This window comes from Stylophora pistillata, chromosome 10 (genome assembly GCF_964205215.1).
Source record: "Stylophora pistillata chromosome 10, jaStyPist1.2, whole genome shotgun sequence".
In the NCBI taxonomy this organism is placed as follows: Eukaryota; Metazoa; Cnidaria; class Anthozoa; order Scleractinia; family Pocilloporidae; genus Stylophora; species Stylophora pistillata.
The window spans coordinates 6,048,810-6,064,547 of NC_142528.1; the positions used below are offsets into that span (position 1 = coordinate 6,048,810).

The 15,738-nt window shown below is 35.9% G+C and overlaps 1 protein-coding gene across 2 annotated transcripts in view; it reads left to right on the plus strand.

Moving 5' to 3' along the window:
* Positions 1-3,298: 3,298 nt before the first annotated feature.
* LOC111337896 (unconventional myosin-XV) overlaps positions 3,299-15,738 on the plus strand; it is a 41,116-nt gene continuing 28,676 nt past the window's right edge. The window contains exons 1-21 of one of the 2 annotated variants that reach the window (XM_088735050.1): positions 3,299-3,460; positions 7,605-7,709; positions 8,130-8,209; positions 8,682-8,745; positions 8,970-9,079; positions 9,484-9,655; positions 10,106-10,209; positions 10,426-10,492; positions 10,625-10,738; positions 11,138-11,221; positions 11,314-11,391; positions 11,495-11,608; positions 11,831-11,889; positions 12,205-12,328; positions 12,563-12,658; positions 12,994-13,125; positions 13,337-13,462; positions 14,320-14,397; positions 14,673-14,845; positions 15,296-15,341; positions 15,445-15,569. In XM_088735050.1, coding sequence (XP_088591176.1) covers positions 3,344-3,460; positions 7,605-7,709; positions 8,130-8,209; positions 8,682-8,745; positions 8,970-9,079; positions 9,484-9,655; positions 10,106-10,209; positions 10,426-10,492; positions 10,625-10,738; positions 11,138-11,221; positions 11,314-11,391; positions 11,495-11,608; positions 11,831-11,889; positions 12,205-12,328; positions 12,563-12,658; positions 12,994-13,125; positions 13,337-13,462; positions 14,320-14,397; positions 14,673-14,845; positions 15,296-15,341; positions 15,445-15,569 — 2,168 coding nt within the window. In that variant the 5' untranslated portion in view covers positions 3,299-3,343. The remainder of the gene's footprint in view (positions 3,461-7,604; positions 7,710-8,129; positions 8,210-8,681; positions 8,746-8,969; positions 9,080-9,483; positions 9,656-10,105; positions 10,210-10,425; positions 10,493-10,624; positions 10,739-11,137; positions 11,222-11,313; positions 11,392-11,494; positions 11,609-11,830; positions 11,890-12,204; positions 12,329-12,562; positions 12,659-12,993; positions 13,126-13,336; positions 13,463-14,319; positions 14,398-14,672; positions 14,846-15,295; positions 15,342-15,444; positions 15,570-15,738) is intronic. The other variant, XM_088735051.1, reaches the window with a different exon arrangement.

The window sequence follows — 15,738 nt, forward strand, 5'->3', positions numbered from 1 at the left end:
TGAACAGTGGTAGCAATTCATGATAGAATTAGAATGTCTAGTTTCTGTAAATAATATTTTTTGTTGGCTCACGATCAAGATCCTAACCAGGAATACTTCAGCACGTGCACTGTATCATACATACAGCTTATGGCGAGACGCTCTTGGAATAATAAGAGGTTCATATGGGTTTACTATAATAGTGTTTGCCGTTTCTAAGCAGCCATGCCTTGGTGTTTGCGCAGATAGTCCCTTTGCAGTTAGAGTAAGCAGATTAACCCTTAATGTATTGCACTTTTAGCTTAATTAACCCAATCTAATTTCCATTTCCAATGGTGAAATAAATCCTCGAAAGAGGTATCTGTAGCACATTGGTGTATTGGCTTGCAGTAAGGCTTTATGGTGATATATATAGGATAAAATGCCAATACCGACGTTTCACGGGTGGGATTTAATGAATGAAATTATAGGATTGGCGAGCTTCATATAATCTTGTAATATTCAATACCTTGTTAACCTTTATTAGACCTTCATTGAAAACAAGCTTAATTTGGTAGAAAACAAGACTGAGAAAATAGCACGAAATTTGTGCGTCAGAATTGCAGTTGTACTTCCTACTCCCGGGATCACCCGTCACCAGGTGATCGTCGACACGAAGTCTGCCTGCCTCCCCTCCCCCCTTTCGGATCCCCCACTCCTGCGCTTTCTGTTTTAAGGTACACCGTCAATTGAGCCTTTATGCGAGAAGACCTCAGAGTGCAAATTTGAGAATCGTTTATCGGTTTAGAAGTATCGGCGGGCTACATCAGTGACCCTCAGACGACAATCACAGCCCAAAACTCTTAATCTTTTTAGTTGTATCTTGTAAACAATTCAGCCAAGCCACCATGCCTACTTAAATACGGAATGCGTAACCAAGGAGCAAATAATCGGACCAATTAACCACTTGAAATGAAACACTGTGGAAAACATCCCAGTATAACTGGTTACCTTACCCAAATGTGCTGCATCACTTTTGATATGAAAACCATCGGTTTTTTTTTTTCCTGGTTTTGATTAGGAAACAAGGACGTGTTAGCTCTAGCCATGGGCACTAGTTTTTTTCTTCTTCAAATGTTGTTTACATGCTATAAATAACTGAACGATTTCCTAACGCAAATATTTTAGATACATTGATTAATGCTAATTAAAATCTCAGGTGAGAAATTCAATTAATGAAAAACACAACAACAACAGTTGTTTGTCATTTATTTTCGAATTTTGGGCTTATTCCACACTAGACTAACGTCGCAGCAGTCTGATCAAGCCTCAATAGCGTTTAAATTACCTGAGCTCGAAGCCACGCGGGAACTTGACCCGCGCTTTTTTTATTTCTATCACACGTAGTGCTACTTTAGGTAGTGCGTCCTAACGACCTAGCTGCATGAATAAAGGTGATGTGAACCTATTTAGGCCAGAGCAGGAGCCCATTACCAGAGGCAACACTTGGAATTTTTACATGCTCCCTGAATATTTGATAATATGCACCATGTTTCCCCCAAGAACATCATGTTCCATCATGGACCAGATGGATCGTGATCGAGGTTTAAGAGCCAACGAGATCTTCTATCTGTGGGATCTTGTCTGCTCAATAGTAACTCACACTCATCCATCGCAACCATTCCTTTGAGAAACCCAGGGCTATAGCCTGGGTACTAGTTTATGATATTGTTGACAGACTTTGTGAGCGTTATATTTTTAAGTTTAAGACTACAACACAATTCACGGAATGGTGGAATTGAACATCTGATTCAAATGACAATGCATATCACGCTTCTGGCTCGTGTGAAACGATCTATACAAATTGCAACAACTTTCTCCATTGAACACTTACGGTGTTACAGTTCTGCAACAAATCAAAAGGATAAAAGAAGCCGGCACTAAAGGAAAGTTTTCACGTGGATCTGTATAATGCCTGGATACGAAGGAAAGGTAGGTCGCCTAACTGTAAATATGTTAATGGTTTTGTTTAGAAAATGACAACTCCCAATAATTCCTTGATCGTGGTACTTTTCTCACATTTGATATTTTTTCTCAAACTACGAACTTAGCGCGAGATAAAATCCTTCATTTTGGGTTAGAAAAAACCGATTAGTTCGGCCTATGTTTGTCTGTTTCGACGAGGTTGCTTGGTAATGTTGGTCACTTAAGCAAGTACTTGATAACACAGGCCGGCAGACCAAATGCCGCCGAATGCAGTTTTTTCAGTGTTATTCTAGAGTTTACATTAGCTGCTGTACTTAGTTTTTCTTTTTTTCTTTTTTTCTTTTTTAAATCTTTAGCAATAAAAGCGTTTGTTAAATGCGAAATTTTGAGGAGGAAAATTTAGTCTTTCCATAACACATTTTCCCACGCTTCGATACAGTTTGATTTTTCCGCCAGCCATGCATATTTTGAAAGGATGGGTGGGGAAGAGGGGAAGGTATGGGGGGGGAGATGGGAAGGGATGGGGGGGGGGGAAGTTGCAAACCAGTCTAGACTTTTCAACTTTTAATTAAGTCTCGAAGGATCTTAAACCACTGGTAAGGTCTATATTCAAATGACGTATTTGTTTTTTTATAATCAATCGTTTAACAAACAGCCGTGAACAAATAACCATTCTTCTTTTGCTTGTGTGCTCATTTGTTTACTTTTAAGGACAATTTGGTTTCGGAAAAACTGAACGTCAGAAGGGTTTTTCTTTCTATTTTTAGTCACGCTATCGTTACATTAGAGACAAATTGGGATAAAATAATTGTAATACTGTAGATGATCATGAACTGTACCCTTTTCATGGTTCATCTGATTTTGAATGCTTGAATAGGTAGCTGCAACGTCTGCACGCTGATAAAAGTCATCAAAGTCAGTTTATTGACATGCGTGACCGGTTCAAAATTAACCGCTCGGAGAACTTTCTAAGAAATTCACAATTTACTTGAATTTGTCATGTTGGCTCTAAACAAAACTAAAATTCCAATTTCTCCTTATTTGTGTAGCAACTCACAAAACATTGGAAGCATTTGAAAAATTCCTTACGTATAGGTCTCCTTGATCAGGGGTTGATAAAGACAAGGGTAGCCCTTCAGTTTTCCTTTTGACTCTGCTCGGTAGATATCTGTATCGGTCCGCGGTTTGACAGAATTCACTGACGTGCCCATCGCACAGTCAGTTTGAATACTTTTGCTGTATATTAGCCTTTCTTTTTAATATATAAGCGATCAATGGTCAAATATATTGCGTGAAGTGTTTTTGTGGAAATAGTTTTGGTTGTGAAGTAAGGGTTTAACAAATTCTGAGCGCGTGCTTATCGTCAGAGGGTGGAAGTTTGCCCTTTTACAGGGTTAAAATGATTCGGAAAAAGAGGGTCAGTTTTAGAGACGACCTGGTTGAAAGTATTCCTAATTCATTTCGCCCAGGATTAGAGACTAATCGAGAAGTTTTGGCCTTCCACGGAATCGTAGAGGTATTTCCTTTTCTTATTCAACTTAAATAACACGGTGAAATAACTTCTAACCACAACGATGGCCTATCTATTCATCGTGAACGTTCGTATGGGAGTGGTTTTCTTTTTTTGTTGACGTTCTTTCTGTCTCAGCGAACTTTTTATTTATGCTGCACATAAACCTTTGTCGGCGAATCACGAATGAGTAGTGAACCGACAAATTAGCAAGCTAATTGTAATTTTCTGTCATGTGAAGAAGTTTCACGCAAATTGTTCCTGAAAGCTGGTTTCATGAAACAACAGAAACTAGTCCTGAATAACGCAAAAATTCCGTACAACCAAACACAGGAAACAAACTTTTCAAAGCAAGTAGATTGTTGAATTCTCTCACGAAAATGAATTAACCGGCTGAGCGATCAGCTTAGCGTGACTGTTTGGTCTTTTCTTTGTGCTTTTTTAAACAATGTTGTTGCGCTAGAAACCGCCAAAACATATGATCTTTCTCGCGTAATCTGTGTTTGCTGGAGGGTAAGAGATTTTCCTCCCTTGCGCAATCCAAAAATCACATTCTTGAAAATTATTCTCGAAATTTGTTTGATATTCATTCAACATCTCGTCGCCTCAGTCCTGTGTCATTCAAATATTATCATTGTGAAAACCATAGTGAGATTTAAGTCGTCAATATAACACTTAGTGCCGGTTAAAAGTTTGTTCAAATTTTAGTTTATGTCAACAGAAGAACTTCAACTTGAATTGTAGTTTGATGGGAGATTTCAGTCTTATTTTATGAGAAACTGTTTTTTTTTTTGAAAACGAAAAGCTGTTTATCAGTTTTCTTTCTTTTCAAGTCAGGCCACCCGGGTTGTAAGCATGAATAACTTTATGTTAATAACATAAAAAGTTATTGCACCTTCCAGACAATACTAGATGCATCATGGAGATTGTGCCCTCGTCCGTGTATAACCGGAAAAAAAGGGGTTAAAAATAACGCGAGTTTCACTTTCTGTTTCCAGTTACGATCGAGAGCGGATGTTGTTATTAAAATGACGATTCGTCTGACATAGTTTGAAATTCAAGGTTGAATAGGATAAAAGGAAATTAAAGCTAACGTAATTATTTGATTTAACAACCATGACTCATACAAAAAGAATGTAAACTTGTGTCCATTTTTCACAGAACTCAGTTTTTTAGAGCAGTTCTAAGCTTGAAAACAACAACAAATAAAAAAAATCCAAATTGTCTCCAAACAAAATCTACTTACAAATGTAGAGAAAATCAGTCACATAAATTTTGTGGTGGCGGCGCATACGAAGAGTGGGTGGGGTGGTTACTAAGCGAGAGATATCTAGAGAGATTTGCAGTTTTGCAGATGATGAGAAGCTTTGAAACGGGAACACTCAATTTTCCGTCTGTACAGCTTTGAATTGGAGACTTTCACTTGCCTAGGGAGAACTTTGAGCTCACATTGATGTCGAGCGGACTGTCTGTGGTAGGTTCATCAGATTTAATGTTGTGGGACAAGCTCTCGATAAATTTTGTTTTCGTCCGGGCACATCGATCGCCTTTGCAACCAGGATGTATATGGTTTTCAAAGTCTATTTGTCTTTATTCGCCGGTGGTTTGTTTTAACTCCAAATCCTAGTTATATATTTCGTGTACAGTGTTCAATATATCGTCTTTTCGATTGCTTTAGCGTATATTTGCCCATGTACACAGGGCTTATAGATGTATACATTTCTTTTATGGAAGATGCTTTCAATTAGTATCTTTGGCTTGTTTGAAAACTAACAAATATATCAAGAACTCGATAAGTTTTGTTTTATGTTACCTTCGCAAGAGTACCAAACAAGAACGCTTGAAACGATGATTTCTGTTTACGACTACATCGTTCTTCGCCCCAAATTCATTGCAATGAAAATTTGACACCGCTATTCCGGAATTGCGCACTTCTCTTCATTACACTTGTAAGGAATGGTGCTCGCAGAAGTAATCTTGTTAAACTACTAGCACCCAATCTCTTGCTAAAGCATTCGTTGTCGTATCTTCTTGAACAATCTCTAGCTTTAATAAGTGGTAAGCCATTGTTTGTTTGCCGCAGGCAATTGTAAAGGTGCGAAATTAATAGTTTACGAACTCATTCACAACATCAGGATTCAGCAGTTCGCAAATTTATCGTCAACATTGGAGATATGTAAAGATTACCTTCACCAACCGGCAGAATTTAGGAAAGCAATTCCAGTTTTTTTTTTTGTTGTGATGTTTCCATGCTTTCTATGCTTGTTGTTTTAAAGGAGCATTAACAGATGTGTGCTATTTTAAATTTGAATTGGAAATTAAATTTATTGAATTACATTGTTCCTTTCGCGACAGGTACCGTGAGATCGAAGAGCTTTTAAGTTTGTTTACAGTGCGGATTGACTGCAATCTGAGCTACAGTTCATACATATCATGACCTATTAAGTTATGCAAGGCTCTTCAGGAATGACTTGACGAAATCAATATTCCCTAATTTGTCTTTTTTCGTCACTCAGATGTCACTGACCTCTCGAATTTCTGCATTTTTATAGACTCAAACTAGACTCTATATATTTTTTGAAACAATCTGCATAATAATTTTTTTAACAATATTATCTTAAGTTAAAGTAAGTCATTTCTCAAGTTTTCGTGAGATTGCATGAGGATATCTACATTATAAGTACAAGAATGCAAGTTGACCAGGAAAAGCTTCTTAAAGTTGTAGTTTTGTTTTTCAACCTCATTACAGCATATCTGTGTCTGTTGTTGAAAGCTGGAACTATTGTTGATGTTTTGTGTTATCTGTAATGGGTGTATAAGAAATTTTGGTGTCATTTGAGGCAGTTTATAGCCTCACAGGTCACAGGTGAAACTTGACACAAATTCACAAGTCCAGACCTGTTGCAGTTGATTGTGCTCAGCTATTTTATGTTGTAGACATAACAGATCTAGCTAGGGATTAGCCTGTTTAGAGTTTCAGTCTTTTTCTGGTTATCATACTCTGTATGCCCTATCATTTGATGCCTTAAGAGACATTATTTGATTTATTATTGTCCATTTCAAAGAATCTACTGTTTAATTTCTGTCAAATTTTGTGATCAAAGAATCTACAAAGGTTCTCTGTTATATTATAATTATGTGCACAAAGGAATGTTGATAAAAAAAAAGAAAGAATCATGTGCTGTCTGTGAGTGGTTTCTTACACTTCTCAAGAGTTACTATTCCCTATGTGCTCATAATTATAACTCAACAAGGCATCATGCACACATGAATTTTTATTTCTTGCTCTTGGAATCCAAAATGTTTAGTACATTCCATATACACATTCTTAGGCAGTGAAGGCTGTGTCCATCACACAACATGATTTTTCTACCCAGGTTTGAGAAAGCGTGATTCTTACTGTGGCTAGTAGTTCTGCACAGTTTTAAATTTAGAGATTGTGATTCAATTTTATTCTTGGATCTAATTTGAATTATCTCCAGTTATTACCATGGTAGTGAATAATAATACCATTGATAAAAAGCACCAAATTGAACTATGTTATTATTACTATCTGAACAAGGTGTAAAACCCTTGACTTTTAAAAGGGATTGACTCAAAACATCTCCTCATGTTGATACATGATCCAGCAAAACAGTAACAAGAAAAGGCAAAGCTGATAATTAGTTAGCTAAAGATAACCTTCCAGTCGATAAATATCAAATGCTCTAGACTTGTTTACAAGGAATTTGTAACAGCTATATGGGAGAATTACACAACTTTTATTAGAAGGCATACATTTGTGTTTGAAATACACTCTTTCTTGACAGCATAAGGCCACTGTAAAGAGCAATTTTATCCATGCTGAGCTATTTTTTTCTGTTATGGCATTCTTAATACTTTCACTCATTCTTAATTAAGTTGCCAAGTATTAAACATTCTTATCAGCCCTTATTTTCTCGACTTGATAGTGATGTTGGTAAGTTGAAATATTGGTTTTCAAAATATTTCATGGCTGTATTTTAAGGTCAAATGTGCGAAGAAATTATTGCTTCTCAAATATTGTTTTGCATAAAGACAAGTTAGAATGAATGGTATTAATTTTAAAGGGCTGAAAGATGGACAACTGAAGTACAGCTCTCTTAATTCAGTGTTATTGTCTGTTTTCAAGGGATCCCTTGTTTGGTTTGATGGCAATGTGGGGTATTTGCTGCCAGGGAAGTTGTTGTCATTTGTTGGACAAGATGTCAAGGTGCAGCACCAAGAAGATGGACAGGTATTTGTACTTAAAGAACAAATAAATCTTGTGGCAGTTCGGTAAACTTTATATAAATTCTGTTGACTTGAAACAAAGAGTTTGTGGTTTGTATTGAGGATGAGTCATAGATCAATGAGCCCTAACCCTAACCCAATTTTTTTTTATTGGAGGTTTGTCCATGTTGTACACTGTATGTGTGTTTATACTAACTGATCGTTAGAGAAAACTAGAATTGTGTTTAAAAAGTAGGAGGTTATAATAACTAATTTTTAATACATGTGGTATCCTATTTTGCTGAGAAAGAGAGGCTTTACTTTTGTCTGCCTTAGCTATGTCACAGAGACCAGGATAACTTCTGGCTATTTCTAACAAGCTACATTTTGAAACCCTTAGGTCAAGATTAAAACTTTTGATTTTTTTTTGCTCTTAAATTTACAGGTTCACACAGTTCGTGGAAATGCTGTCATTCCAAGACAGGAGTTGGATCCACACGGGGTGGATGACATGATAAAAATGGAGTAAGTAAACGTGTACCTTCTCAAACAGATTTGAAACCTTGTACCCAAATGGTGTGAAACAGCGATAGCCTGGTTTTCAGAACCTCAGGGTTCAGCCTAGCTTAGATTTTTCTGTGCTCATGTTACTGCTACATGTATAATGTCAACCAGCTACGCAAAGTGTTCTGAGCTGGTGATTCTTCAAAAAATGAACCTCTTCCTAGTTACTAAGGGCAAAACTATTTTGTGGCTGTTCAAATGTCAGTTGAACATTATGCTGTAATACTTGCCATGAGATTATTTCTTTTGGGAGTGACTGGTTACTAATTGGCAGAAGTGAGCCCTTATGCTTGTAGAACCTAAAGCCATGTCTTACCGGAGGTATTATAATTATTTGTTTGTGGTTGAGTTGTAATACATGCCTGTTCAGTTTATGGTACTTGTAATATCAACTAATGAATATGGTGTCAATTTTTACAATCATTCTTACTAGTGACTTGCATGTCGGATCAATTTTGTACAACATTCGTAAAAGATACAGACAGGACCAGATTTATGTGAGTTTTATTTTTCCTCTTGTAAACATATTTAAGTGCTAAATATTCAGTATTACTCCCAAAGCATTGTAAGTTTTGAAAACTACTTAGTATAATAGCTTCAGATTATGCACATTAAATTGTGCACTATGTAATTGTTATCATTATACAGAAGTCAATAGTTTGGCCAGCCTGTGTTATGGTATTTAAGCCTCCTTATTGAATGTTTTCTTTACTCATTGTAGACTTACATTGGCAGTATATTAGTGGCAGTAAATCCATACATGCCTTATGATGTATATGGCCCTGACACAATACAGAAATACCATGGTGCACCAACAAATGCTCTTCCACCGTAAGTAAATAACAAACATTGAGAACATTTTCATTAAAAAAAATACTGCAGTAAATGGTTTGAACCCGGGGGTAACATGTGAAGGTGTAGTCTGATCGTCCGGGTGAGTGTAGTCCTGAGAAGGACTGTTGTCGGTGGCAGTGACTGACGTTTCGACAACCTGTGCGGAAGTCATCCTTGACTCTGATGATGACTTCCGCACAGGTTGTCGAAACGTCAGTCACTGCCACCGACAACAGACCTTCTCAGGACTACACTCACCCGGACGATCAGACTACACCTTCAAAAAAAATACTTTTAATATGCCTTTCATTTTTAGATACATTGTATGTCTTGTTTGTATACTTTAAATGCAAACCTCAAAGCTTACATTGTGAAGCAATAATACAATTTGTACTTTTCAGACACATCTTTGCAATTGGAAATGCAGCACATGAGACCATGTTACGGACTGAACGCAAACAAGCTGTTGTCATCAGTGGAGAGAGTGGTGCTGGTAAAACTGAATCCACAAGGTTACTTGTTGAGTTTTTGGCAGCTGTCAATCAAACAAATGGCAGTCTAGTCACAAAACAGGTACATAATTATTAAATAAAAAAAATGACAAAAAATGTTTGATAAATGTCGAATTTTAGGATATGAGGAGGTGGTGTTGAAAGGACATGTAATAAGGAAATAGTGGGGATGCCCATGTCTTTTATCATTGAATTGCAATCTGATGATTTTGTTTAAAAAGATTCTTAAAAATTGGGCTTCATTTTTCAATAAATTTTCCAATTTTTCAGGTTAGAAGTTCTTATTTTACAGTGAAAATATGATATAACCCTCCTCAATTTTTATGAACTGATTGATTCATGAAGTTGCTTCAAGTATCAATCTTGTAATGCTTTCTGTCAAAAGAGTTATACTTTAATTATGTCTGTGATTTATTAGTTATTGTATTCAATCATATGAAACATTTATTTCAAGAGTCTTAAGTTTCAAACTGGATGGAAATAAATTATTTGTGTTTCCTTTTTTGTCTAGATTGTGGAAGCAACTCCTTTGCTTGAATCATTTGGAAATGCTAAGACAGTGATGAATGACAACTCTAGTAGATTTGGAAAATACTTGGAGATTTTCTATAACAGGTGTGTGTATTTTATGGGTATGATTATTTTTTATTCAAAGTATTGATATTTTCGAAATTCAATAAAAGAAAAATTTCAATTGGTTTTTGCTTTTGTTGAAGGTCCACGATCTAGAACTGTGATTTTAAAGCCATAATTGTGTTCCTTCAGGTTGTAGAATCTTAGGTTAGATGATGTAATACAGGTATCTGAGTTGGTTTTATTTTGTTTCATTAGTGAAGGGAAAATTGCTGGTGGACGAGTGTCTGAATATTTGTTGGAAAGATCCAGGATTGTTGGACAGGTATCAATGTACAGTCTGAGAGTAATTGCACTTTGTCTCTATTGTAAACTTTTCAGTTTTAAAGGGTTGCTTTTACAAGAGGTATTCTGCAAATGAGCATTTGCACAGTTTCTCTTTCTGTTGCTTTTATAGGCCATTGGTGAAAGGAATTACCACATATTTTATGAGGTTCTTTGTGGATTACCTGAACAGCAGAAGCAAAAATTGAGTTTAACCAGTGCTGCAGACTTCTTTTACCTTAACCAGGTACAATTAACTATGAAGTGTATGTGACTTGTGTTATTCTGGAGTGAATTTACTCTTAGACTATGCTGCACATCTACATACAGTTAAAGTCATGTGATAATTTTCTTTAAGGCCCTTTTCTTTTGCTGATATTTGTAATGTGTACATGTGTGCTCATTTGAATTCATTACAACAGAATGCAGGACTTGACGTGAATGGTAGCCCGCTAGCCACAGACTAAGTAGTAGAAATTCAGTTTTGGCTAGTGATTTTTGATTTCCACTAGCCAGTTTGGCTCGTAAACAAACTGAAATTGTTGTAACATCTAAGATGTTACCAGCCAGTTGGCTAGTAAGTTGAAAAGTTAGTATCGAGCCCTCAGAATGTCAGCCTTAAACTGATAAATGTCAACTTTTCTAGGGTAATGCAAGTGTTATACCAAACAGGAAAGAAGAATCTCACTTTCAACATGTTGTTGAAGCCATGGATGTCCTTGGAATATCTGTAAGTTTCAAAACTAAAAAAATAGTGTAAAAAAAATTATTTTCGTTAATAAATTGAAAGTTGGCTCAGACACGTGCATTTATTTTCCCTAGGAAAATGAGAGAGAGGCCATATTTGAAGTTCTGGCAATCATTTTACACCTAGGAAATGTGGACTTTGGAAAGACAGAGGTAGTGTAACAGCATTACCACTGAATTGATGGGTTTGACCATTTATGAACAGGCATGTGTTTTTATGAATTCACCTGCTGCATTTCCTTATTTGTTTTGCTAGGCTGGTGGCCAGGAAGCAGCAGTTATTATGGGTCAAAATGAAGCTGCAATTGTGTCTCAGTTATTAGGGCTTGGTACTCAAGATCTGATCGTATGTCTAACCCATAAAGAAACAGTAAGTTGGCAGATGATGACGATTATAAAATTTGATATATAGATATTAAGTACATGTAATGTTATTTATGATTGTAATCTTAACAAAACTTGTTTTTCAGACCAGTCACACAATGCAGGTAAATACACCGTTGCATTCCCACAGTACCAGTACTTTCAAAACTTAGTTCAAAACTTGCTCATAATGCCAACATTCATACCTGGATTTTCTTGTTCACTGTAGGCAGCAGGAAACTCCAAAGTCAAGAGCCCCAGGTCTGCGGATCAAGCTCTAGATGCAAGGTAAGGATCGTTCACTTCCATAGTGGTGTATCAATGTGTCTTGGTTGCATTAGAATCTCAGTGACATTTAAATTAAATGGGGTATTCTCTAAACCAATTAATACCAAAATCATGACAGTGAACACTTTTATCTGCATTTTATAGTAAAAGTAACTAATATTTGTCAACCTAAGGAGAACACCTGTCCTAACTGTCAAGGGAGTTTAAGGATTAATGATGACTTTTTCTCTGTTTGCTGAATTGCGATTTTCACTTTAACTGACAACAGTCCCTGCTCTTGGGATTATAAATTATGCTGTGTTATTGTCTTCAAAGGGATGCACTTGCCAAGGAAATATATACACACCTTTTTGATTGGCTGATAAGCAAAGTGAATAACATTGTATTCAAAGACAAGATGAAGCTGTCTATTGCTGTACTTGACATCTTTGGCTTTGAGGTAAGCTATGCGTCTAAGCTTATTGTGAGTGAGGCCATTCGCTCTTAGTGAACCTCTGGTTATAAGCAGTGTTTTTATTTTTTATCATATTGCCCCTAAGACTAAAGTTCCATGATGACTTCTCTAGAATATTGCACATTTTTCACAGATTTCTCATCTCTATTATTTGCCAAGGGTTAGTCAATTTTACCTGAATTACTTTTAACATTCAATTTTTTTTTTCTCTTTTTAAAGGATTTTGAAAAGAATAGCTTTGAACAGTTGTGCATCAACTTTGCAAATGAAACTCTGCAGTTTTTCTTCAATCAGTTTGTCTTCAGAATGGAACAAGTGAGTTTGGAATTCACGTATTTACAAGGCTGTGCTCTAAGGAAAATTCAATGGAGCCCAGTGCTCTGAAAGTGTGAAATCCAGAGTGCCCACATATGTTTTGTATGAAAAAACTAAATTAAAAATTCATTAGTTGCCCAAAAGCAAAAGCAAGGCACGAGGGGCCACTGGGTGCTGTTACACCAATTTATGAAACAGTCAAGTCCACTTTTTCTTCAAAATTTGTATACATAAAACGTCTGCAGCAAATTTCACATGCTGAAAGATTTTTTTACCTATTGTGTACAATTTCATGGATTAAAATTTGCAATATTATTTTCCTTGTTTGTGTGTAGGATGAGTATGCTAGTGAACACATCCGCTGGACAGACATTCCATTTTTTGATAATCAGCCAAGACTGGACCTGTTGGCCAAGCCTCCATACGGGTTGATACACATTCTAGCTGACGCTACTGGCTTTCCCAAGGTCAGTACAGATCCCTTTTCCTATTTTCCCTTTGAAATTTTCTTCAATCAGTAGGATGCAGTTTTAAGTTTTACAAGATATTTCAGTCCATTTTCATGGTTCAGCTTACATGTGACAGAGCCCTTTAGTTAGTTTTTACTCTGTAGGTTAATAGCTATATACTGTATCATTAGTTTTGATGTCAATGTTAATGCCCCAATTGTGTCAACAGGCAGATGATTTGTCATTTTTGGAGAAGTGCCATCATCACCATGGGCAAAACAAATTTTATGAAAAACCAAAAACTCCAAAACCAGAATTTGCAGTTTGTCATTATGCTGGTACTGTCTCATACCAGGTGAGATATCACTGTCGCTAGTTGGTGGTGATTTTATCTAAAAGTATATTTTGCAAGGTACATGACAGGTAATTACTTTTGACCCATTCTTTGTATTTCATTTGGTTTGTTCCAAGCCAAGCAATCATTCCAGGCAATCATTTACACAGTCCCTCTTTTAATAAATCCTGCAAAGTTTTATATATTTATTTATTTACTTTTATCAATTTAAGTCAGTTTTTCTTTCTTTTTTTTTTTGTGTTGAAGGAAGGTTGAGAGAGCGATCTATATTTTAATCAGGAAAGACACGAATTAAACATGAATTACTGTGCCAGTGTTTAATGTCACCCTGGTGTTTTGCTTTCCCCAGAGTAATCAGTTTCTTCCTAACTATTCTTTTTATGTATTTGTAGCTCTATGCTTTTTCTTTTATCATAATTGTTCAGGATTTCATTTCTAATGTATACATAATATATTTTTTTTCCATGACTAATGTAAATTTCGTTTATTCATAATAATTTGTAGTTCAATTCTGTGACTGTGTGTGTCCCGACCCTAATATTGTAATTCATTCTATGTAATTTGGCTTCCTAGCCTTGTTAAACTTCTAGTTATTTGTAATTAGGAAGTCAACACCCTCTTAGTTTTACTGATTTTTTTTTTATTTGATGTTAATTTAATCTTCTCAAGAATAAGAGTGAATAAAGTTGTTGTTGTTGTTGTTGTTAGGTTATCAATTGAAAGCAATTTGGTGACAATGACCAAAATCTAAATCTCTGACAGACAAAATATTTTTACTTGTCAAATGTATTGTTTTACAAATCTATTTACTTTCTATTGTCAAAGTACATATTAAGTCTCATAATTTATGTTTGTAGGTGACTGGCTTTCTGGAAAAGAACAGGGATGGTCTCAAACCTGATCTGGAAGATCTCATCTCAAGCTGTCAAAATAAAGTAAGGGCAAAGTTCAAGAAATATATCAACTTTTTGAACAATTTTTTTGTTATGTCTGAGTTAAGAATAGCATCAAAAATTGTCCATCAGGCTTCAAAAGGATATGTATAATGGTGACTTCTTAGGTAAACCAGGCTGCAATGAAAATCATCACCTGGTGGAAGCCACCAAAATATCTTTAATTACTCATAGGCAACACCACTGTCTTATAATTGAGACTATAGTATTATGAATAATAAATTATTGTTAATTGACTTTTGATTAAATGTCTACAGTTCATTCAGGAGCTATTTCCAGACCTTCAAAGTGAGGAATTTTCAATAAAAGGATTAAAACTTCCTTCTCAACCAAAGAACTCCTTAAGAATGCCATTGGGTCAGAAAAAGAAACCAACAGTTTGTGGAAAATTTAATGACTCCTTGATAAGACTGGTGGTTGCCATGAAGAGGTAGAAGTTCAGCCTTTGTGTTTTTTGTACCTTTGTTATGTAATCACTCCTTAAAAATTGATCTGTTGTACTTAAAAAGTTCTAAGAATTAAAGACTGATGAACTAGTATACTTGTAATTGCTGCCAGGATTTAATCAGAGGATGTGATGTTTCCTCTTTTGTTAGATTTTCTTCTGAGCAAAGTTACTGTAAACTTTAGAAAGTGGCCTCTTTTTGTCGATTGTTGGATCATTAGAACAGTTCTGCCTCTTTTGGAACTTTTCAAAACTTTCCTCGTCTTTTCCAAACTTGTGGAACTTGAATGTAGAATCTAGAATCCAAGGGGTACCTAATGAACTTTACCTATTTCCTTGTCACTGGCATGCATGGCCATACCTATTTCTAAATGCTTTTCCCTTTTTGCAACAATTGCTAATGAACTTCATTGCTCTGTTTTTCTTTCCCTTTAGTTGTAACCCATTCTTTGTGAGATGTATTAAACCAAACAGCACAAAGGTAAACTATTCTCAAGCTTATTTGTGATGTATTTTTCCTTTATCACTGTCTCTCATCCCAACAAAATATTTATGATACTAATTTGTGAACATTGGTATTCCAGGCACCAGGGAAATTTGAAATTCCTCTTGTTGTTGAGCAGCTAAGATATTGTGGGATTGTGGAGACTGTCAAGATCCGAAAAGCTGGCTATCCCATCAGATATGGATATGCAGATTTTATTAAAAGGTATGAGTGCAAGGTACCAGGTAGTATTGATGCATTAGCCTTCAACTCTTATTAGAAGTGATTAACACCTAATGAATCTAACACCAAATTCACATGTCTGACTAATTTACAAGAAAATGTGAAGCAGCAAGAGGGGAGAAGGAAAAATACTCCTTCCCCTCCCTCTCCC